General features: G+C 42.1%; 1 protein-coding gene across 1 annotated transcript in view; it reads left to right on the top strand.

Annotated features, from left to right (window-relative positions):
* Nucleotides 1–22,962, top strand: part of ITGB5 (integrin subunit beta 5) — a 116,970-nt gene that overhangs the window by 9,035 nt on the left and 84,973 nt on the right. The window contains exons 2-3 of the mRNA XM_037837336.1: nt 5,409–5,494; nt 15,259–15,463. Coding sequence (XP_037693264.1) covers nt 5,409–5,494; nt 15,259–15,463 — 291 coding nt within the window. The remainder of the gene's footprint in view (nt 1–5,408; nt 5,495–15,258; nt 15,464–22,962) is intronic.

Below are 22,962 nucleotides of genomic sequence, written 5' to 3'. Positions count from 1 at the left end.
TTGCCTACCACAAGATCTTTTTTTTTTAAATAAAAATTTTTTTATTCAACTTTATTGAGATATATTCATATACCAGTCATCCAAAGTGTACAGTCAGTTGTTCATTATACTATCATATAGTTGTGCATTGTAATCAATTTTTGAACATTTTCATTACTTCAAAAAAAAAGAATAAAAATAAAAATGAAAAAGAACACCCAACATATTCCATTCCCCCATTCCCCTTACCACAAGATTTTTTTTATTAAAAAAAAAGCAAACAATAAAAAAACAATATTTCAAACAAAACCAAAACAAAGGAGTAAGAAAAACAAATAACCCAAAATAACTACATTGCTTCCAACATGTTCCTACTATATCCCCCAGAATTAAGAAACCATAGTCGTTCCTGAGCATTCCCATAGCGTTAAGATTACCCTCTGTAACTTATCTGTTCTTATTAGATCATTGTTTCCCCTTCACTAGTTGCTGTTTATCTCTAGGTCCCCTACATTCTACAGTATAAACCATTTATTTTACATCTTTCACAGTGTTCACATTAGTGATAACATACAACATCTCTCCTTTTGTGGCTGGCTTATTTCACTCAGCATTATGTCTTCAAGGTTCATCCATGTTGTCATATGTTTCATGACCTTGTCCCTTCTTACTGATGCATAGTTTTCCATCGTGTGTTATATACCACATTTTGTTTATCCACTCACCTGTTGCAGGACATTTGGGTTGTTTTCATCTCTTGGCAGTTGTGAATAATGCTGCTATGAACATTGGCGTGCAGATAATCTGTTCATGTCACTGCTTTCAGATCTTCTGGGTATATACCGAGAAGTGCAATTGCTGAATCGAAGGGTAACTCTATATCTAGTTTTCTAAGGAACTGCCAGACTGTCTTCCAGAGTGGCTGAACCATTATACAGTCCCACAACAATGAATAAGAGTTCCAATTTCTCCACATCCCCTCCAGCATTTGTAGTTTCCTGTTTAACAGCAGCCATTCTAATTGGTGTGAGATGATATCTAATTTACCACAAGATCTTAAAGATGCTTCCCTACATTTTCTGCTCACAGTTTTATGGTCTTTGTTTTTAGGTCTTTGATCCATTTGAGTTAATTTTTGTATAACAGATGTGAGGTAGGGGTCTTCTTTCATTCTTTTGGATATGGATATTCTGTTCTCCTAGCACAATTTGTTGAGGAGACTGTTCTTTCCCACTTGAGTGAACTTGGCTGGCTCTGATTTTTTAGTCATCATTACTTATTTAAATTATTGTAGAATAAGAAAATCTAACTTATTTCAAATGTTTGTGAACACAGTTCATAAATTTAAAATAATACTACATTTTAAGGACATTTAACCAAACATTTGCTAATTTTGATTTTGCAGTTTAACTTTCATATTCTGGGGCTAATACTCCTTTTTTTCTGGTCTTAAATGTTTCTGTCTATGATAACCTCCTAGGCCCTGGTGTTATTCCTAGACCACCCAAGGGACACTACAGACCCTCAATTTGGGGCAAACTTGCTCTTTATTTTTTAGAGCTGCGTAGTATTCTATCATATGAATTGATGTTTTAAAAATAGAAGTGTTTTTCCATAAAGCTGATATTGCTGGGTGTGCGGCAGATGTCTGATGTCTGATGTTCAGAAAAGCCGTGTAGGATGGGAACTGTCTAAGATAGAACCCTCTAGGGCATATTTGCATTATCTGGTAAGATCTTTAGGCAAATGAATATTTAACTGCTATATTCTGCACTGGAAATACTTTGTCTGTTATGTGACAAGGTTGTGGGATGCGGTTCAGGGCATGGAGAAAAGCACTCCCAGTGCCTTGCCACCAGGCCAGGGCGCCATTCCAGGTTGGTACCCACTTCTGTACCCATCTCTGTTATCCCATTAAATGTTTTGCATCAGGAAGTTCCAGCTGCTGCTTGTATGCTTCAGTAAGAGTCGTCTGACCTTGGGCACGTGGGGTGGACAGAAGTGAGATAAGGCTGAAGGATAAGGCTAAGTGCGGGGAAGCCAGCTAGGACGCTACTGCAGGCATCTAGACCAACGCGCAGACATCTGGCTGGGGCAGCCAAGGTTGGATTAGGGGAAACATTTCATACATCTTGAAGGAATGATCAGCCAGACATGACGGCTGCCTGGATATGATTCATGAAACCAAGGGGCAGTCGATGAGTTTTGGAAAGTGCGTATTTTTAGATTATGGCTTGCAGTTCGGAGACATTAAAGGAAAGGGCTGTAGGGAGTTGCAGTTGAGCTGGGAATAGTTACTGTGCGAACAGAGCACCGATCAACCAAGAAAAGCTTTGGCCATTGCCTATTTCCATGACCTGTACACAACACTATGACATTTGTGAACTCCGAGTGTTTTTATTCATTGCTTCCTTCCTTTCAGAATGTTTATTGGTGCCAAGTGACTCATCCAGCCAAGTCCAAACTATCTGAAATATTAATAGGTAGAGAGAGGAGAGATGCCAAAGGGAGCAACTCTGGCAGGATGACTCCTATCAGCATGTAACTTATGATATTGGTTAGTAGAATCCCCAGTCACCTGGCAGAGGTCAGCTACCAGGAAGTTGGGCCCAGCTCATTCATCTCTGTATCTCCAACATCCTCTAGTCCAGCCATTTTAGAACATGCTCAGCACAGGGTTTCTTGAATTTGAATTTGTCCCAATGGCAATCCAATTTAGGGCAATCTTTTTTGAGTGAAGTAAAACTATTTTATTTACTATTATATATGGATGTTTAATAATAATCAAAACATTTAACAGTTCAATATTACTTAATTTTTTTACCGTTCAATATGTTTTCATACCAGATGTATGTCATATCCTTTGAGCCCCTTCAGTATCCCATCCAAGGTCTTTCAGCCTGGTAGACCAGAAGCCCAGAAGCCAGTTGGGTCCGTGTCAGAACTGAGATGCTTTCATTGCCCTGAGCCCCAGACCCCTGTCCCAGGTTCCCAGAGCTCAGTGATAAGGCCCCTGTTAATTAGGAAGCATTGATTGTGAAGTTATGTGGATTAGAGCAGAGACTTAAATGAGGCATTCGACCTCAAATTCCTTTCTGACTCAGCAGCTGAGGAGCTGTTGGAGATCTCCAGAGGACCCTGGAGCTCAGCAGGCTACACCGGCCCTAAGTCTGGGATGGTGCTCGGACCTCTGGGTGGGCATCCCAGGCGGCAGTTGCTGGCCAGAACCCCTCTGACTTCCTTGTTGTAGTCAGGGTTCCTTGTTTCACATCCCTTACTCTCATTTTCTCACCTGTTCACCTATAAAACAAGGCACTTTGACTAACTCATCTCAAAACACATTGTAGTTCCAAGGTTCTGCAATTCCATGATTTTATGCACAATTTTATGCATCAAAGCAAATGAGATGCCAAATGGGCCTGCGTTTATATTTGATAAGGGTAAGGAGAACAGGAGGAAATTAACTTTCATTCTACATTTTACCTTTTTTTTTAATCCCTCGAACAGTGGCTTCTGACAGTTGAGGGGATTTGACCAATAATGGAACTGACACCTTGAAATGTTTTTCCTGTACACATTCCCTTTTTTAAAGGGTTAAGTGCCTATTTAAAAAATCACTGTAAGTGAGTGGATTCATTTTAAAATGAGAAGGGAGGTTGGCAGTGAGAACCGGAGGCAGGCGAGGCCCAACTTCCCAGGGGACTGTGTTCTAAGACCTTCTCACTCAGCGTTAGGACTGGGGCTGTGGTTATGTGTGGTAGGTAGGCAACAGTCTCCTAAAAAATATGTTCTATGTCCAGTGCTTCACCCAGGAGTCCCTGCTGCAGACCTTGCAGTAAGATAGTATCTGAGAAATGCCTGCACTGGGTGCCCCAGCAACTTGGGTATGAGATAGGGGTCCTAAGAGGGTGAGGACTGGTGGGGAGGAGGGGGCCCAGAGTTCAGGGACAGGGTCTCCTGCTGGTGGAACCCCTTGCTCCCATCCCTGTGGGTGCCCAAAGCCACCCCTCCTTTCTCCCCAGCACCTCCAGCCCTGCCTGTTTCTCCCTCCACTTCTGTCACAGCTGCTATATGCTCTTATCCCAGTCACCGTTTCTTCTCTTAGGGGGACTCCATGTGGCTTCCTTTATCCCCCCCCCCCCATACACACCCAAATCAGCTCCTTTGCCACTTAAGATTTCTGTGGGGTTTGCTGCTAGGGAAAAAGGAAAAGCAGGAAGTTAAAATTAGCAAATTAAGAGGATGTTAGCATTTCAAGATGTCTTACAGGAAATGTTTTTATGTTGTTTAGTGGAACTCTAGGGATCAATCTCCCACTTCCCTATATTTTCTCTTCCTCTTTTTCTTATTTCAACTTTTCCCCCCTTAAGATCTGAGACCTTCTTGCCTATGACTGATGCCCTAGTTGTCTCTTCTTCCCATCCATCCAACGTGCCACTCTCTCCCCTTCTCTTTACATTCAAGGCAATGACCAGGAGAGACCGTTGGGTCTTTTATACTGTGAGGACCAACTAGAGTCATTTCATTCATAGAAAAAAAACAACTTCTACTCTTGGTCAAAATAAGTCTGTCCTGGTATGTCAGAGAGGAGGGAAAAGAAAGGAATGAGGAATTTCACCAAGGATACCTGTAGTGCTAGAGCGGGGTGGGGGTGGGGGCATAGCAGGGCCTGCCCCTGGAGACCCCTTCCCAGACTGGGGTGGGAGGGGAGGGGATGGACTGGCTTGTGTTTGAAATAAGTAACCTTTACAACAGTAAAGCTCTTTCCATCTAATCTTAGTTCCTAATTTTTTTTTTTTTTTAAGTCAGGGATGGGTTTTGAATTTTAGAAAAGGCTATTTCATTACCTACTGAGCTGATGACATGATTATTCCTATTTGACCTACTAATAGAAATATTGAGTCCATGGGCTTCCTTTATCTTAACCCAGCATTGTATTCCTGGGATAATTTCTTCTTTAAGGGGTTTGCTGGCTTGAGTTCACTGTGGATTTTGATTTGATAGTATTTGATTTAGGATTTTCTTTTTTTATGCCTAAATGAGAGTGATCTGCTCTTTTTTTTTGCAATTTTTTTTGGTCAGATTTTGAATGGACAAAGATGTAAAGGGGCCTTGTTCCCCATCAATGAGGAAGGATCTGCTGTATCTTGGGGGGAGGGGTAGAAATCCAAGAGGGCTCAGCAGAAGTAATGGGGGTTGCTAAAACAAGTGTGCATGCTTAATGGATACTGTGAACCTTGAAAATTCCAAATGTTCGGCCTCTGCAAGTGAGCCGTAACCTGCAAATAGCATTGGGGCCTGTGCCCTGCAGCTTTGGCAAGGCCCCCTTTTAAAAAGGAAGTGACTCTTCCCCTCCACCCCATTCAAAGGCTTCATCAATAAATTATATAGCCGGGAACTAAATGGCGCATCTTTATCTTGCTTTGTAGGTCTCAATATATGCACTAGTGGAAGTGCCACCTCGTGTGAAGAGTGTCTGCTCATCCACCCAAAATGTGCCTGGTGTTCCAAAGAGGTATGTGGGGGTGGAGGTGGGGGAAAGAGGAAGGGAGTGCGGTAGAGTGGGTGGATTGTGCAAGCCCACTTCCACGCGGGTCCCTGACAAAGGAAAAGCTGTCTTTTTATGAAACAATTAAGTTGGGTCTCTTAACACTGCTGAATGATTTAATCCTGCTTTAGGGAAAGAAGGCGTTTCCTCCCTTCTGTGTGAAAACCAATTATGACTCTTCTGTAGTTATCTGTTCTTTGGTATAAAAACTCCAAAAGATGTGGAGTTTGTGAAGTGAGTTTGTGTGTAACGATACAAAACATCCTGGGTGGGTGGCATGTTGGGGGATGCCTGTGTGGCTGATTTGAGGATAAAGATTATGAATTAGCCTTTATGAAATGATTTAATTTAAAAATAATGGCTGCTGTTTCTTCAAGTCCTGTAGAAGGCATGTGGGCTTGGGGCAGCGTCGGGTACATTGCTATCGTGTCGCACCGCAAAATTCAGGATAAGTCAATTGGGAAATGCTCAACTTCTTAATTTCTTGTCATGAAGGGCACTTGGGGGTCACTTTTTGAAACTTTTGTCAAACCATGGAGCCCAAACCCTCCTTGCACCAGTGCATCATGAAAGTCATTTTTAAAAGGACCCAATTTTTGCCATTTTGGAGTAGCTCAGCCTCTGCACCTCAGTGTGTCAGTCAGATAAGAGCTGGCTCCAGGGAGGCCGGGTTATTTTCCTCAGCGGTCTAGTGATTTCTTAACCTATTGTGGCTAAAGTGATCATGTGGAGACCCCCACTAGATGCTGTGCACTTTGTGCATATTATCTCTAGTCCTCACAACACCTCTATATGGTGTTACAGTGGGTGGTGATATTCCCATTTTATTGATGAAAATCTGAGACTCAGAGGGGCAAAATGACTTGTTCAAGGGCACACAGTCATGCCAATGCTGGAGTTTGAGTCCAGCTATTGGACTTCTGAGCCCAAGCTCTTTCCTCTAGGCTACACTGCCTCTTAACACGTGAACTCCCTAGAATGTTTTCCATAGGGAGTAAGATTACTAAACAAATGACAGCGGAATCTGTCCAATGTATAAAATCTTAATTCTAATTATGCTTAATTGCAGTATCTTTGTTATGAACCTTTAAAACTTTTTGCATGTTCCCCATGACCTGCAGGACAAATTCAAGTTCCCTAACTCCACCCCAAACACTCTAGCCAGAGGGAACTACCTGAAGATCCTCAGAGAACTCCAACTGATGAATATCGTTACAATTTTCCCTGTGCTGTTCCTTCTCCCTGGAGGCCCTTCCTGGCCTTCCCCTTGACTTCTGACCAACGTCTTGTCTTCTAGTTCTCAAGAATTGATTCAAGCCTCACATACTCCGTGAAGACTTTCCTTGTTTCCCCTCAGACACATCTGCCTATCTGTCCTTCCGTCCATCCATCCATCCATCCATCTACCCCATATGAGAATGAGGCTCCCCCCACCAGAATGTCAGGAGAGGGGTTTTTTCTGTGTTCTTCTTTGCTGTATCCTCAGCACTCAGAATGGTGCCTGGCACTCTGGAGTTGCTTGAGAATATTGGTTGAATAAGTTCATTGAAAGGCTGTTTATTGAGTGTCTACTGCAGGCCAGCTGTGCCCACCTCTTTGTCTCCACCATACTCTGTACTCCTTCTTGTGGCCTCCCACTGTATTAATTTGTTTTCACACCTGCTAAATTGTGATCTCCCTGATGACCTAAATTACATCTTGACTCATATAGCATCCCTAGTGTCCAGCCAAGAATCTGGCACGCCGGCATCGTGGGATGGAGAACATCTTCTTGACCAAAACGGGAATGTGAAAGGAAATGAAATAAGTTTCAGTGGCAGAGAGATTCCAAAACGAGCCAAGAGATCACTCTGGTGGGCACTCTTACACACAATATAGACAACCCTTTTTAGGTTCTAATGAATTGGGGTTGCTGGCAGTAGATACCTGAAACTATTAAACTACAACCCAGAACCCATGAATCTTGAAGACGATTCTACAAAAATGTAGCTAATGAGGGGTGACAATGTGATTGGGAAAGCCATATGGACCACACTCCCCTTTGTCCAGTGTATGGATGGATGAGTAGAAAAATGGGGGGTGGGGGAAGGCACTCAGTGTTCTTTTTTACTTTAATTGTTCATTTTCACTTTAAATTTTATTATTATTATTTTTGTGTGTGTGTAATGAAAATGTCAAAAATTAATTTTGGTGATGAACGCACAACTATATAGTGGTACTGTAAACAATTGAATGTACGCTTTGTATGACTGCATGGTATATGAATATATCTCATTAAAAATGAATTAAAAAAAAAAAGAATCTGGCACGAACTCAAACATGTTTGATAAAAGGGGCCTGCTAGAAAGACATGGAATCAGAAAACCAACTTTTAAATCTCAGCTTCGCCATGATTTACTCTTAATTTCCTTCTGTGTAAAATGAAGATAATTCCCACCCCGCATTTTAACTGGGAGTATAAAATAGTTCAGTGCATGAGAGGGCTTGTGGATGGGAACTGCTAAATTAACTAAGCCTCCGGAATGGTTGAATGAGAGTTACCCAGCAAACGGTTGCTGTCATCAGTGGGTATTTTCTAGCGAAACGTGGGCAGTGGGATCTGGAAGCCAGGGTCTGCTTTAAGTTTATTCCTTTCTTGTCCTAGTCCTTCCACAAGTCTGACTTCCTGATTTTGATAGTCAGAGAAGTTATCTTGAGAAGCCTGTTATTTTCCCAGCCGACACTCGGGTTCTCTCTCCAGCCTGCTGGGCTCTCTCTCTGCTCATGTGGGGCCTCATTCTTGGCAGAAGAATTTCCTGTGATCCCTGCCCAGAAATGCAGCTTCCCATCCTCTTTGGGGGCAGACTTTCCCCAGGGCCTAAGTGTGTCTCAGGAGCTGAGGTTTGAGAGTTCATGGGTGTTTTTTTTTTTAATTTTAATTTCATCATTATTATTTTTTAATCAGAGCAGTTGTAGATTTATGGAAAGTACAAAGTTTCCATCACACTCACAGTTTTCCCCATTATTAACATTTTGCATTAGCATTGTACCTTGGTTACAATTCATGAAACAGTATCATAATTTTGCTATTATCTTTAGCGAGTTGTTTACATTAGGGTTTACTCTTTGTGTTGTACAGTTCTGTGGGTTTGTGTGTATGTGTGTGTATAATAACTTATATACAACCTAGCATTTCCCTTTGTCTGCCTTTTCGAATATACCATTCAGTAGTGTTCATTACATATACAAAGTTGTGTGTCCATCCCCAACATCCATTGCCAAAACTTTTCCATCACCTCAAACAAAATTTCCATACCAATTAAACATTAACTCCCCGTTCCCCACCCCCACCACTCAGCCTCTGGTAAGCTGTGTTCTAGTTTCTGACTTTATGAATATGCATATTCTGCTTATTTCAGTCAGTATTTGTCCTTTTGTGTCTGACTTATTTCATTCAACATAATGTCTTCAAGGTTCTTCCATGTTGTAGCATGCATCACAACTTCATTAGTTTTTATGGCTGAATAATATTCCACTGTATGGATATGCCACATTTTGTTCATTTGTTCATTGGTTGATGGACACTTGAGTTGCTTCCATCTTTTGGCAATTGTGAAGAATGCCGCTGTAAACATCAGTGTGCAAATATCTCTTTGAGTCCCTGCTTTCAATTCTTTGGGGTATATCCCTACCAGTGGGCTTGCTGGGTCATATGGGAGTTCTGTACTTAGCTTTCTGAGGAACCGCCCAAGTGTCTTCCCCAGTGGCTGTGCCATTTTACATTGCCACCAGCAATGAATGAGTGTTCCTATTTCCCCATATCCTCCCCAACACTTGTTATTTCCATTTTTAAAATAGTAGCCATTCAAGTGGATGTAGTTCAGGAATGGTTTTGATCAACCTCCTCCCTTTGGCCAAATCTTAACCATCCGTCCTGGGAAGTCATCAAAGAAATAAGGTATCTGCCACAAGCTTATGGTGTATGAACACTGAGGGCTGGTACTGAGCGGACAGACAGGGAAGGCCAAATCCCTACCTAGTGTGTCCAGTTGGATTCTGACCTGCCTACGTCATTGCTGCATACTACTGCAGATTAATCCCCAAACTCTTCCCATTGGGACTCTCCTCCAGATCTCATACTGACTTTTGTATTTTACTTGGGAAGGGGAAACTTTTTACCTTTGCATGTAAGAACCTCAGCAAACCACTTCCACCTCATTTATCCAGTCTGCTCCCCAGGTCTCCTGTTTGAGTCAGCCGGTGTCCTCACCACCTCCCACCCAGTCTACACTGTTATCTCTCTGGCCCTCCTCCACCTAGCTCTGCCTGCATGGCTGCATAGCTCCATTAACCCTGGCTTTCCTGCTTTTGTTTTCTAGCTACAAATTACCTGGGGGCTTCAGACTCACCTCTGGCTTCACCACTAGAGTGGCCAGACTCTCCCCTACTCTGAGCTTAGGATGTGTGGGCCACTGCCTGTCCCTCACTGTCAGACTGCAAACCTCAGCTCCTGCACCTCATCCCTCTTGACATGCTCTTCTCCTGGGCAGTTGCAGGTCTAGCCAGCATGGGCTCCTGCTTCTCAACCAATTTGAACACTTGTGATGCTGTCTGTGCCGCACAGCATAAAATACTCCACAGACTCTGGCCGTTTGTCTATCTTGTCCATCGATTTTTCCAGTGAAAAATTTGTCTTTCACATATGATTGTAAGTTTCACCACTCAGGTGGCTATAAAAAGGAAAGGGCAGGGAAGAATATGTGTGGATGGTTTTATGGCAAGGCTTAGGAGCAGCCCCCCTTATTTCCGCTCACATTCATTGTCTAAAACCCAGACACATCATCACACCTAACTGCAGTGAGAACTGGAAACCTTAGTCTTGCTGTGTGCCCAGAAAGAAAGGGAGAACAGAATGGGTTTGGTAGACGAGTGGGCTGTGCAATATACAGGGAGGACAGTGGCTTGGGAGGAGGGGGCGGGCCTGAGGGATTGGTGTCCCCTGTGAGGACAGACAAAGGCAGGCAAGGAGATTGCACTGAGGGATGGGGGAAGTGGGGAGGTTGTTAGGGTGTGAATATGAGACACCTTGAGATGTGGCCGTGGATAGTACCAAGTTGCCACTGTGGTGGAAGCTGAAATCCCGAGGGGAGAAGGACAATGAGATCCGGGGGTTGTGATATTTGGATGGCTGGAAATAGGGTTGGGGATGAAAGAAGACTGGTGAAGCCTGGACTGGGATGAGAGGTCTTTACCCTTGGAGGTGGATGTGGAGAAGAAGGAATGAAGGAATTGAAAAAACCAGCATTCAGTTCAGCTCTAAATAAAATGTAGTTTTTTTCAGAGAACCATCTCTTTCTGGTCAGGCTAAATGAAAAGAATAGTGTTTGGCTTATTGCAGATGCTTCATAAATATTTGCTCAATGAAGGAAATGAGCCAATTGAAAGCGGGCAGAGGGATTTCCCCACCTCCCAGGCAGGGAGTGTGTGTGGGAGTGTGTTGTGGACACACACATTTTGATTTGACATCAGTCACCTGGTCCCTCCATTCCTTCCTTCTCCTGCCCTACACCCCCAATTTTATGGGGGCTCTACCAAGCCAGGACTGCAGTTTGGGCTGTTCAAAGGGGCTGGCCTGCTGCATCCCAGTGAGAAGATCAGCCCCAGAGAGCAGCCAGCTCGCACCTGGGCCTGCTTCTCTGCCTGTTTACAAGTTGGTTTCTACCCTGTTCACCCCAGGGTTTGGGCCTGTCTGCCTGCTTTCCTGCCTGGTACAGACCTCTTCTCCGAGAAGAGGTCAGAAATAGACAAACAGAAGAGTCATCCTTCCCCCAAAGCAACCACCCGCCCTTTAGAGTTTTAATCTCTAAAAACAAACTATTTTAAAGTTTGAATGTTTGTAACTGCAGGCAGGGTGATATTTAAATGATTTAAGACCAGTGCTGCACGGGCAGATGAATCTGAATGTGCTGCCAGCCGAGCATTAGCCTTGACTGCAGGAAACGATATTACATTGAAAAAAAATTTTTGTGTGTATATATGTAAGATAAATTTGCCATTTTAACCACTTTTGAGTGTTCATTTCAGTGGCATTAATTACATTTACAGTGTTGTGCTACCTTCACCAAAATCCATTACCTTTTTGTCGCCCCAAAGAGAAAGGGAAACAGATTTTGATTAATAAAATATACAGAGATAGAAAGAGGTGTTGCAATGTTACAACAAACATTAAAGCTCATTATATCTTCCATATAATAGGTGACGGAGGGAGTGGAGAGGGGTGGAGTAAAACCTACTAATACCAGTGTTTCAAAAAGCTACCTGACTTGGGAACATCTTTCTTTTTGTTTGAATATAACCACATAGTGGCTAAAAGCCACAAAGGATGCTTAACTTTCCTGTTCCTGTTCTGTTGCTTCTCCTGATATGCTTTCGTGTAATGTAGTTACCCTTTTTGCATCCTTCAGAGAGTTTGGTGACAGCATTTGTGGAGGCCACAGACAGTTGCTTTGTTCATATACTCAAACCTCTTCCGGCACAAAACTCTAGAAGCACTTGCAAGCACTTGAGCTGTCCCACTAGCCCATCCTGAAGCTAATCTCCCTTTCTCCATGTTGAGACGACATCTCCCCTCCCCCTGCATGGGGGTTGGGCCCCTCCATACCTGTTTTTCTGCATCGAGAGGATATTTATCCCCGAAATTTGATAGTTGGCAGGAATTTGTGGGTACGGGGGTAGTGCCCTGCTGAAGAGTTCAGCAGTGAACTTGGCTGAGGTGGGAGGCGGTGTGGAGTGCTGCAGACAACACTGAACTTGGAGCCAGGAAACCCGGTGCCGGATGAACTCAAACTTGTTCCATGCACGACACTAACTCCGTGTGAGCCTCTCACTCCTCACCTGCAGCGGGGAGGGGCTGGTACCACCAAAGCATCCAAGAGCCCTTCCTCTCTCAACTTGCTACCTTCTGACACCTGGTAGGGGACCAGGGTTCAACCCCTGGGATCTGACAGCTCTTAGCACATCAGATACCAGGGTGTCATCATGTGAGGGGAATTTTCTTAATCACAAGTCTTTCTTTTCTCCAGGGGTTTTTAATTTGGGGCATCTGCATTCATTGAATTTGGAGTTTTGAAATCTAGGTAGTGAGACATTTTCTTTCTTTCTAATGCTTGTGTACCTGGAAGGTCATAACCAGTATAAGATATGCCCCTGGTCTCCGTGGTTTGGGTTTTCTCTCTTTAAATATGCATCTGTCCTTGTTCAGAATGTCTGGAAGGAGCTCAGAGGAGTAGAGGAGAGGTTTGTGAGCTTGCCAAGTTCATAGCTCCCACTGTGGTCTGCAGCACCCTCTACCCCTTTCCTGGACCACAAAAAACGTATGGCTAGTAATTAATCACGGATATTTTTAAGCTCCATGCCAGAAAAATCATCAACTTTTGTGGAAATCCCACTGTTGAGGTAGATGCCTTAATCTCAAAAAGCTTCCTCAGAATTGCCTTGCCCAGTGGTATCTCAGTTGGTAAGAGGCCCTCGAGCTCCAGGAGAATAACTCGTTATATGGGTAAAGGTGTCTCCCAGGCTGTTGAGCACATGAGTGAAACTATTGGCCTGCCTGAGTAGCAAGAAAGCAAACTTTGTGAGGGAGGAGAAGATGGACAAACTGATACTAGAGATAGATAACACTGCAAATAAATCTAAATTCAGTACAAATGCCACATTAAGGTGTCCTTGCCGTCGTAAAGCTGGAGCTGCTGAAAAGGGGTCACCTCTGTACTGTCACGTTGCTGACTTGATTGGCACTTCCAAAGTCACCCTGCAAGTTGCACCTTTCACCGTGGTCCATGGTGGCTCTCCCAAAGTCATGAACATTGAAGCTGAGGTTTACCACAGTGTAACACAGTCTGAAGGATGTTATTAAGGAGAAATGTGGAAAAGAGGCTACCAAGGAAAGGAATGGAGAGGGCTTTACTCTTAACATACTAGAGAATAAAAAAGCCCCAGATCTGCTAAAGAGTACAGCTGGGAAAGCTAGCTATGTCAATAAGGTTATAACTGGCACAGATGTAGCTGACCCCCATCACTGTACTTTTTTTTACTGCTTCATTAGTACTCGACATCAGAAGCCAAGCGTGACCATCTGGGACTCAGTTTTGGTACCCTAGCTTTGAAATGTCGCGATTGCCCCAGAATCATCACCTTGCTCCATTCCAAGTGGCTGTGGAGCCACATATACTTAGAGTGCAATCCCTGAGGTTGTCAACAGACAAGCCCCCCAGGGGTTCAATGCAAAAAAAAAAAATAATAATAATAAAATCATTTCATTAAAACAAAGCACAACACAGAAACAAAAACTCATATAGGCCCAGAAAAACTCATCTGATTTTACTTATTTAAAAATACTGAAGGTTTTCCTGACTTTGTGGTCCCTAATTTTTCAAGGATTCTAAAGGGCATTGACTAGTCCTGGGGCATCCTAGCCTGTGATGGAGAGTGAGGCCCTCTGAGTGCTTGTGCCTTTGTCGACAGTCTAGCTCCTAACAAAGCAGTCAAGGGACACTCGACTCATCCAAGGCTTCTGGTGCAGTGTTACAGAGGGGAGAGGAAGGGATCAGTGCCCTAACTCCTCCAACTGTTACAAGAATTGTATGCTACTGCACTGGCATCCAACTAGCAGGTGATACTATTTTCCACATCCATCAGGGAGGGTGTTCAGAGATAATTCTGGGCTTGCTTTGCTATTAAAAATCCCTTTACTGGAAAATGATCACCATTTACAGACACTGTGTTTTGTAGCTAAGTATATTATTTAATTTAAAAGTTAGTACCCAAATTCCTGGTGCCCCAACTTAGGTTGGGTCATCCTAAAGCCCAGCCTTCTCCCAAATCCAACTTAAGGAAAGAAAGAGTTTTCTTACCAATGTACCTAAAGAGTTTTAGTTCCTCTACTCTAACTTATCATCTGCCTTTGCTTAAAAAATTTTTTTTCATATCCTAATGCAGATAGAGTTTTATTTTCAGGGTTTTTTTTCTTAATATGTGTGTTTTGAAAATTCTGCTTAATCTTCATAATTATTTATAATGGCTGTGTCAACTATTGAAGTGATATAACATATTTTTCTTAACCGTTCCCTTATCATTTAGGGATTTAGGTTTACAAATTTATTAGGTTGCATACTATTTAACACAGCCATAGATATCTTCTCCCAGAGTTGTCCCTTTCTTTTGGTTATTTTGTTATGATAGATTTCTGGGGTAGATCACTAGGTCAAAGGGTATGATGAATATTGGATTGTTCTCCAGAATGGTTGTGCAGTGTTCAGTGCCTGCAAAAGTAGATGAGTGAACAGCTCAAAAGCTAACTCTTGATCGTCTGAGTAAGCACTACTCAGCCACTTATACATCATCTTTAAAAAATTTAGTTATGTAACTTTTGGCTATTTCAGTTACTTTCTCCTGCTAATCATGTAGGCAGTTGAGAGCATTTGCTTCCTTAGGAGCATTGTGACCATTAAAATAACAATGGAATGGAACATTTTTATTATGGATTTACAGTTTACAAAGTGCTTCATACCCAGCACCTCAACTAATCTGTGTAATCCTCGGTGTGGCTTTTGGGATAAGATGAACATTTTCTCCATTTTCACAAACATGGAGGGTAGAGAGTTTAAGGTCAACCAGGTGTTAAGGAGTCTCCACCCTGGGATGTTCAGGAGAGACCTGACCACCTCCTGCTCTCTCCCCGTTTCCACGCCTAGGACTTTGGCAGCCCAGGGTCCGTCACGTCCCGCTGTGACTTCAGTGCAAACCTCGTCAGGAACGGCTGTGCAGGCGAGTTCGAGAGCCCGGCCAGCAGCACCCGTATCCTGCGGAGCCTGCCTCTCAGCAGCAAGGGCTCCAGCTCTGCGGGCTCAGACGTTATTCAGATGACGCCGCAGGAGATTGCAGTGAACCTCCGGCCCGGTGAGTTGCCTTTAGAATGGACAGGATGCCATGGGCTCAGGAAAGCACCCAACGGGAGGTGGGAAATGATAATAATGGGAAAATGAGCCAGGGCAGGCTGAGGGCAGAGCCAGGAAAGGAAAATAACAGGCAAGGTCCAGACCCCAGAAAGCAGAGTATGAGGTTGAGTGGAAGTAGGGTAGCACAAGTGTCTCTGTGTTCTAAAGGCCTGGCAGTTGGAGCCCCTGAGGACAGATGGAATATCTTTGCTTATCACTTTGTATGGGAGGGTGCCAGTAGGTTTACTCCCAGGTTGCTCAGGGAAAGTGCTACTTCTAGGAAAAAAGTATTTTTGCCTGTTAGCAAATTCCATTTGAGTCAGTGGCTTTCTGGAGGAACAAACGATTGGAGTAGAGATGTTTTATTTTGTGGTCCTGGAGTCCCCAGAGCCCTGGAGTTGATTGTAATATAAGGGAGGGTCGGAAGGAAACAGTCTTTGCGTGCCAACTGTGGACCAAATACTTGATACACTAAGGAAGCTAGTATTTGACATGTGAGAAGATGATTTGCTCACCATCACCCAGTTAGTAAGGGGCAGAGCTGATTCAGTCCCAGGTCTTTGTGACTACAAAGCCCATACTGATTTCTAGTTCAGCACTTTTGTTATCTAATACTCTAGATATTAAAATCCTTGAGAAGTCAACAGGTGGATGTGCATGCAGCTAAATTGGCAAGTATCACCTTGTTGGGAAGGGGGCAGCTTTTTCCCCTGAAGTCCATTGATAGCCTCTTCTTCTATCCCATTGTCTAGAAAACCATTGGCAAGAACTATTTCTAGATGGTTTATTTAGACCTGAGGGCTGCTTGGGGCAATGGAAAGAGGGATCTGACATCCTGGGTTCTGGCTCAGCCTCTGTCACTAGCTGGGAGGCCCTGAGCCAGTTATTCCCCCCTCACCATCTCGGGGTCTTTGTTTGTCACCTTCATTTCTTCAGACATGTTTGAAGGTTTAAATGAGACTTTCTGTATACTTTAAAAACTTAAAATTATTATTTTCAAAGAGTAATGGCCAAGGGTGCAAATTCTGTAGTTAGCCAGGTGTAGGTTTGAGTAGGGGCTCTGCCTTCTGCCAGCTGTGGCCTTGGACAAGGTACTTAAACTCTCAGCGCCTCCAGATGGACTTAGCACAATGTTGCACCTGGTAAACACTTGATAATGCTCTTTGTTGTTGCTGTTGTTGTTGTTATTATTCTATGGTTCTGCACCATGAGTTTGTTAGAAAGAGCTCTGAGTTGTCATGTATTTGAGAGAGGTTTTATTTTGCCTACTGGAGTTTCTTAGAAATAAGAAGCAAAAGAAGGGGGTAACTAGAACTTCCTGGATGGATAAGCACAACTACCAGCTCACCCAGGGATCTATGCTGGGATTAGTTGAAGTTGCTATTTTTACAAAGCATCTAAGCCTTTTTGTCTGGTGAGTTACCAAATTGAGAGAAGAAAGGAAGGGCACATTTACAAAACTGTGCGAGTGGGTAGAAAAGAGTCAGCTGAACCTTTATGTGGGCAGATGTCTACTGATGCCGTCTGGGGAAAATAACTCATCTTTTGTGATGACAGGTTCAAGGCCAAAGGTTTTGACCTAAAGGATATAGGTGTCATTGTAGACTACTAAGATATTGGAACATTGTGTACTATAAGCATGGTAATTATGTAATGTGAATGACATATTTTCCTTTTATCATATTAACAGTATAACAGTAACTTACAGGAAATTCTTGAAAAACCACCCACCTTACCACAATGTCAGTTTTCACTTTTACTATATCCTCTGTCTTTCTTCACATGCATTCATTTTTTTGTATAATTATAATCATAATGTTTTTATAATTATGTACTGATTTTTACCCACTAATCTTTGAAAACAAGGACTAAAATTCAGATCTCCAAATAAGTTGATAGTCTTGAGAGTCATCATCTAGAGAATTTTGTACTTTTTAACTTAACTTTTAATTTTTTTATTAGAGAAGTTGTAGGTTTATAGAAAAGTCATGCAGATAGTACAGAGTTCCCATATACCTACCCTCACATACACAGTTTTCCCTATTATTGATACTTTGCATTAGTGTGGTACTTTTGTTACAACTGATGAAACCATATTATTACAATTATACTATTAACCGTAGTCCATAGTTTACATTACAGTTTATCATTTGTGTTGCACAGTCCTATGGTTTTTTTTTTTTTTATTTTATTTTAGTAACATATTTACAACCTAAAATTTCCATTTTAACACTTTAAAATATACAATTCCAGGGTGTTGATTACATTCACAATGTTGTGCTACCATCACCACCTTCTGTTACCAAAACTTTTTCATCAACCCAAATAGAAACTCTGTACCCATTAAGCATTAACTCCCCATTCCTCACCCCACCCCTGCCCCTTGTAACTTGTAGTCTACTTTCTGACTCTGTGAATGTGCATATTCTAGTTATTTCTTGTCAGTGAGATCATACAGCATTTGTCCTTATGTGTCTGACTTATTTCACTTTACATAATATCAAGACCCATTCTATGCAGATTTTTAACTTATATTTTTGGAATTCTTCATCTGTTGCTCTGAGAGTCTGTGATATTCTCTTTAATATTCTCGGCAAATTCTTACTCTTGAGGGGTAGATTTAATTTAGGACAGAGTTGGATGTCACACAAAACCGAATATCTCACAGTTTAAATAATTCCAGCTTTTAAAACCAGGATTAAATGGCTATGAGGCAGACAGACTGTTTTTTGGAGTGACATCAAATGGCTTTTAAAACTGCCTCCGAAGAGGAGTTAAAGAAGTGTTTTGAGTGATGGCAGCCTCTTTGGATAAAGTTTTCTTGGTGTTAAATTTATACACAGTACTCATTTATTCATAAGACTCCATTTAAAAGCTAAGTTAAAAAAGAAATCAAGTCTTTTTGGTACAGTCATGTCTCCTGCTGAGCATTATCCTACAGTCTCCAGTATTGGAAATGAAAAGGTAAACACGATCCTATGTTCAGACAGAATCGCTGTGCGGTGCTGTGTGCAGCTGTTATCCCTGGCAGGCGTGGTGATGGAGAGACCACTGGCAGGAGGTCAAGGAGATGGTGGGCCGGCTGCCCCGCGAGGACACAGCCAAACCGGGAGAGGCAGATTAGGAGGGGATCTGATGAAAATGTGAATTCCTAAAGACCTGGTACTATTGTGAATATGTCTCCCAAATATAGAAACACTTAAACCCAATGGTGCTTCTTGAAATTTTGAGAAATATGACTTTCACATCTATAAAAAGAAGTGCAGGCAAACCCCAGATATTTATATATTGGGTGGGGGGAGGGCAGGGATGTGTTGTAGTTAACACAATTTCCCATTAACTAAATGCATATTTACCTCGGGACAATTCCCCCTTTTGACTCTTAGGAAGGCTTTTAAATATACAGTGATTGGGTTTTTTTCCATTATGTATTTTTAGAAATGTTTTTGTGTCTCCTGCTTTGCCCTTCCTCCATAGCTCGTAAAAGATATTTGTTGAGTGAAATCTAACACTTTGCCCGGCCTTATACCAGACAAATCAAGGACAAGCCTCAACACAATACGAAATCCTTCTCCTGTAAGCAGGATTTTGTATAAACACAAGATTGTGTTTTCCATTTTATTTCTGATGCTGAAATCCATGTGTAAGGAGAAGATCCTTAAAACATTTCTTAGCAAAGGACATAAAATCCTTAAAAAAAGACATGAACTTTAGTTAGTAAAGTTTATTGAGATGGTAAGAAGCTAGAGATGACTTTGAAACACTGGGGCAATAAAGAAAAATTTATTGAGGTCATTTGCCTCAGTCCCTTAGCCTTAAAAAAAATGACCCTTGATTGTTAACTTTTTTTTTTTCTTTCCATTTTAAACTTTTTGAAATAATTTTAGACACATAGGAAGTTGCAAAAATAATAGAGTTCCCGTGTACCCTTCACCCAGCTTCTCCCAATGATAACATCTTACAAAACCATACCACATTGTCAAAACGAGGATATTTTTATTGGTTCAGTGTCATTAACTAAACTACAGGAGATTGGCTGCTTTTGATGATTTCCTGTTTACATTGCCAGCTGCTACCAGTGCTTCTCTCCCCCAACCCCCGTCTAGGTTCTGCTTTGGAGATGCCAGTTACCTGGTTCAGGTAGAGCTTCTGCAATAGAGGCACCATCCAGGCTGAAATGCATGTGCTTAAAAAGACAAAGACTTTTGATGATGGGTAGATATGGGGTTATTTTAAGGGAAACAGACTGGAGAGTCCTGGTGCTTGGAGGCAGACACCGTGGAGACCAGCCGTGTCTTCTGGTGGCTTGTTCCTTGGTACCACTGTCCAGAGGCAGGATTCTGAGGAGGGGTGTGGGGCACAGTACAGCCCCGTGGCCTTATTCTAGCCCAGTGAGGCTAGTTTTTGGTTCTAGGTCTGGATTTAATTCTGGAATGTTAATTCCCTTCTGCTGCAGTGAACAGAAGAGCTAGATGATTTTTTTTTTAATAAGCATGCACTAGGGCCCTAATGACCTCTTCAGCTGTAGCCTTGTTATAATATAGCTGATTTTTACATTTTCCTTCTTATTTCTTTCAATTTATAACACTGAGGGTAATTCTGGGGAGTAAAAAACCACTGACTTTTGTTTTGTGATGGCAAGAGTCATTATCTGCAAACCCAGCTCAGGAAGGAAGCATGGGAAAACTAGAAATAACTTAGTCTGGCACACTATCTGCCCTTCCAGGATGGACTCCCAAATTCATGGACACCTTACAAGTTGAGGATGTTTAAGTTAAAGACATAGAGAATGTGCTTAGCTGAGGAAGGCATCCAAAGAGGCCCCATTTTTCCTCTCATCCTCTCCTATTGTCTTTGCTTAGGTTGTCAGCACTGCAGACAATTTCAGAGGCTGCTCTAGAGTCAGCTGCCAATGCCAGTATGAATCGGTATCAACTCCAGTGTCCTCTGAATGGTGGAATGCAATTCCTATTCCTGTGGACCTGTCTTGACTTGAGTATATTAATACTGTTGGGAAAGCTCACTTAAAAATATTTTGATCTATATTCTGGTTGTTTCCCACTTATTATATATTTTTTATTCTACCACTTGTTCACCTTTGCTCCACTAGATGACTGAGTGGGAGTTGGTTTCAGCTTGGTGGTTATAACTCCCAAGATAAGCCATGCAACTGCTGCACAGGGTCCTTCCATTCTTACAGCTCCACCTGTTTCCCCCGTCCTCCTGATAACTGAAACGCGAGGCCGGTGGCTGGATGAATGCTGCTCAGAGGCTGTTAACTCAAGTCCTTGATGTGGATTATTTATTTTAGGAGCTTTTCTTTTAAAGGGCCATAAAGCCCTACAGATAAATGAACTCTACTGGGCTGTGTAGAAAATATTGTCCAAATGTTGCCAAATATTGACTTCATAAAGGGAATATCAAGCTGCTGTTCATAAATCTTAATGTCTTGAAAAGCATTCTGACTTGCTCTCTCTGTTATAGGTGGTGTCTTAGCAAGTCCTGAGTTTTTCCAATGAATCCAATTTTAATACATGGGTTTTTGTATACCACACTGATGTCTTGCCCTTTGTATATGTGACAATGTTGATTTTATGACTACTGTTAAAACAATTTGCTATGATCAAAATTCATAAAATGATTTCAAATAGGAAAAAAAGAGTCTTTATCTGTTAAGGTACTACTTTGTCTTAACTCTTGAAAACAAAAATCAGTCAAGTATCCATCAACTGATGCATGGATAAACAAAATGTGGTATATACATATGATGGAATATTATTCACCGATAAAAAAAGGAGTGAAGTTCTGGTGCATGCGACAACTTGGATGAACCTAAAGGTCATTATGTTGAGTGAAATAAGCCAGACACAAAAGGACAAATATTTAATGATTTCACTGTTATGAACTAATTAGGCTACGCAAACTCCTGCAGTTAGAATCTAGAATATAGGTCACCAGGAGATAGACTGTGGTTAGAGAATGGGGAGTTAATGCTTAATTTGTACAGATTTTCTATTTAGGCCAATGGTAAAGGCTTGGAAATGGATGGTGGTGATGGGAGCACATTATTGTGAGTGTAATCAACAACACTGAAATATATAAGTGAATGTTATTAAAAGAGGAAACTTTAGAATGTATATATTACTAGAATAAAAATTAAAAGATGAAACATAGGACCGTACAACACAGAGAACCCTATTGTAGGCAATGGACTATAGTTAAGAGTACAAGTATAGGAATGTTCTCTCATGAATTATAACAAATACACAATGCTAATACAAGGTGATATTAAAAGGGTGGTATATGGGAAAAATACATCAAATGTAAATAATGTATGATAGAACTATTTTAATAATCTTTCACCAATTGTAACTGTTACAAAAAATAGTACAATTATTTTAAAAAGTGCTGTCATCAGTAGTAACATATGTTCCATATGAATGCAAGTTGTTGGTGGGGTGGTACACAGGAATCTTATATTTTATGCATCATTGTTTTGTAAACTCACAACTTCTCTCATAAAAAAAATCAATTTTCTTAAGAAAACTAAAGTTCTTGCTGGAATCCTCCACCTTAACTCTAGAAAGGTTTGGGCATCTGCCCTATGTCCTCAGCTTTTCATTTTTTATTAAAGGGAGGACAGAGAAAAGAAGGCTTTAAAAACACATTTCAGATAGAAAGTTAACTGACACATGATTACAGTGGGAAAGCCTACATTTATGAACCGAGTAGTGCCAGAACTTCTGTGCAAAATAGAGTTGGAGCTGGGTGCTTTCAAAACAGGAAAAACCAGAAGGATACGATCGGGGCTGCTTGCAGGAGTTGCTGAATCCTCCCAGGTACGATTTGCTTTATCCCATTTCTCTGATCCTCCCACTGGTCCCGAGGCAAGGATTACCTGGAACAGCCTAAGAAAGAAGGGGTGCAGCCCACAGAGGAGAGGGGCCTGCCCCTGGATCCTGTGTAGAGGGGACAACAAATCTGGGCAGTTAGGCAGGGATGGTGTCACCAGAGACAGGCCCAGACCAAGCACTGAGGTGAAGGTAGGAAGGGCTTTGCACTCTGCTGGACATATGGAGGATGGCGACTGGTTTAAAGTCTCGGGGTGCAGGAGAGAAGCATGCTAGGAAAGGGATCCAGTGGAGGAGCATGTGTGTCTAAGTGCTTGTGGTTCTGGAAGTGAACCCCAGGAAGAAAAATGCGCCTGGACCTTCTCTCAGCAGCGTGCACCTCGTCTGCAGTAACAGCTTCACCCTCCTTCTACTGTCATTGAGAGGCCTCCTTTGTTGGGATGTGGGGCACTGGCAGCTCAGCGCCCACACTAAGAGTCAGTTCAGGAATGCTGGTCCTTCTAAAATATCTGCTGAGAAAACATTCCATCATTGCCAAGTCCTATTAAGGAGTTTGTGGGATTTAAAATCAAGCCTATTTGAGGTAGCAATTTAACTCTCATTCTGAACA

Source organism: Choloepus didactylus, chromosome 1 (assembly GCF_015220235.1).
Source record: "Choloepus didactylus isolate mChoDid1 chromosome 1, mChoDid1.pri, whole genome shotgun sequence".
In the NCBI taxonomy this organism is placed as follows: Eukaryota; Metazoa; Chordata; class Mammalia; order Pilosa; family Megalonychidae; genus Choloepus; species Choloepus didactylus.
The sequence above is the reverse complement of the archived record's forward strand: the minus strand, read 5'-3'. Positions and strand labels throughout refer to the sequence as shown.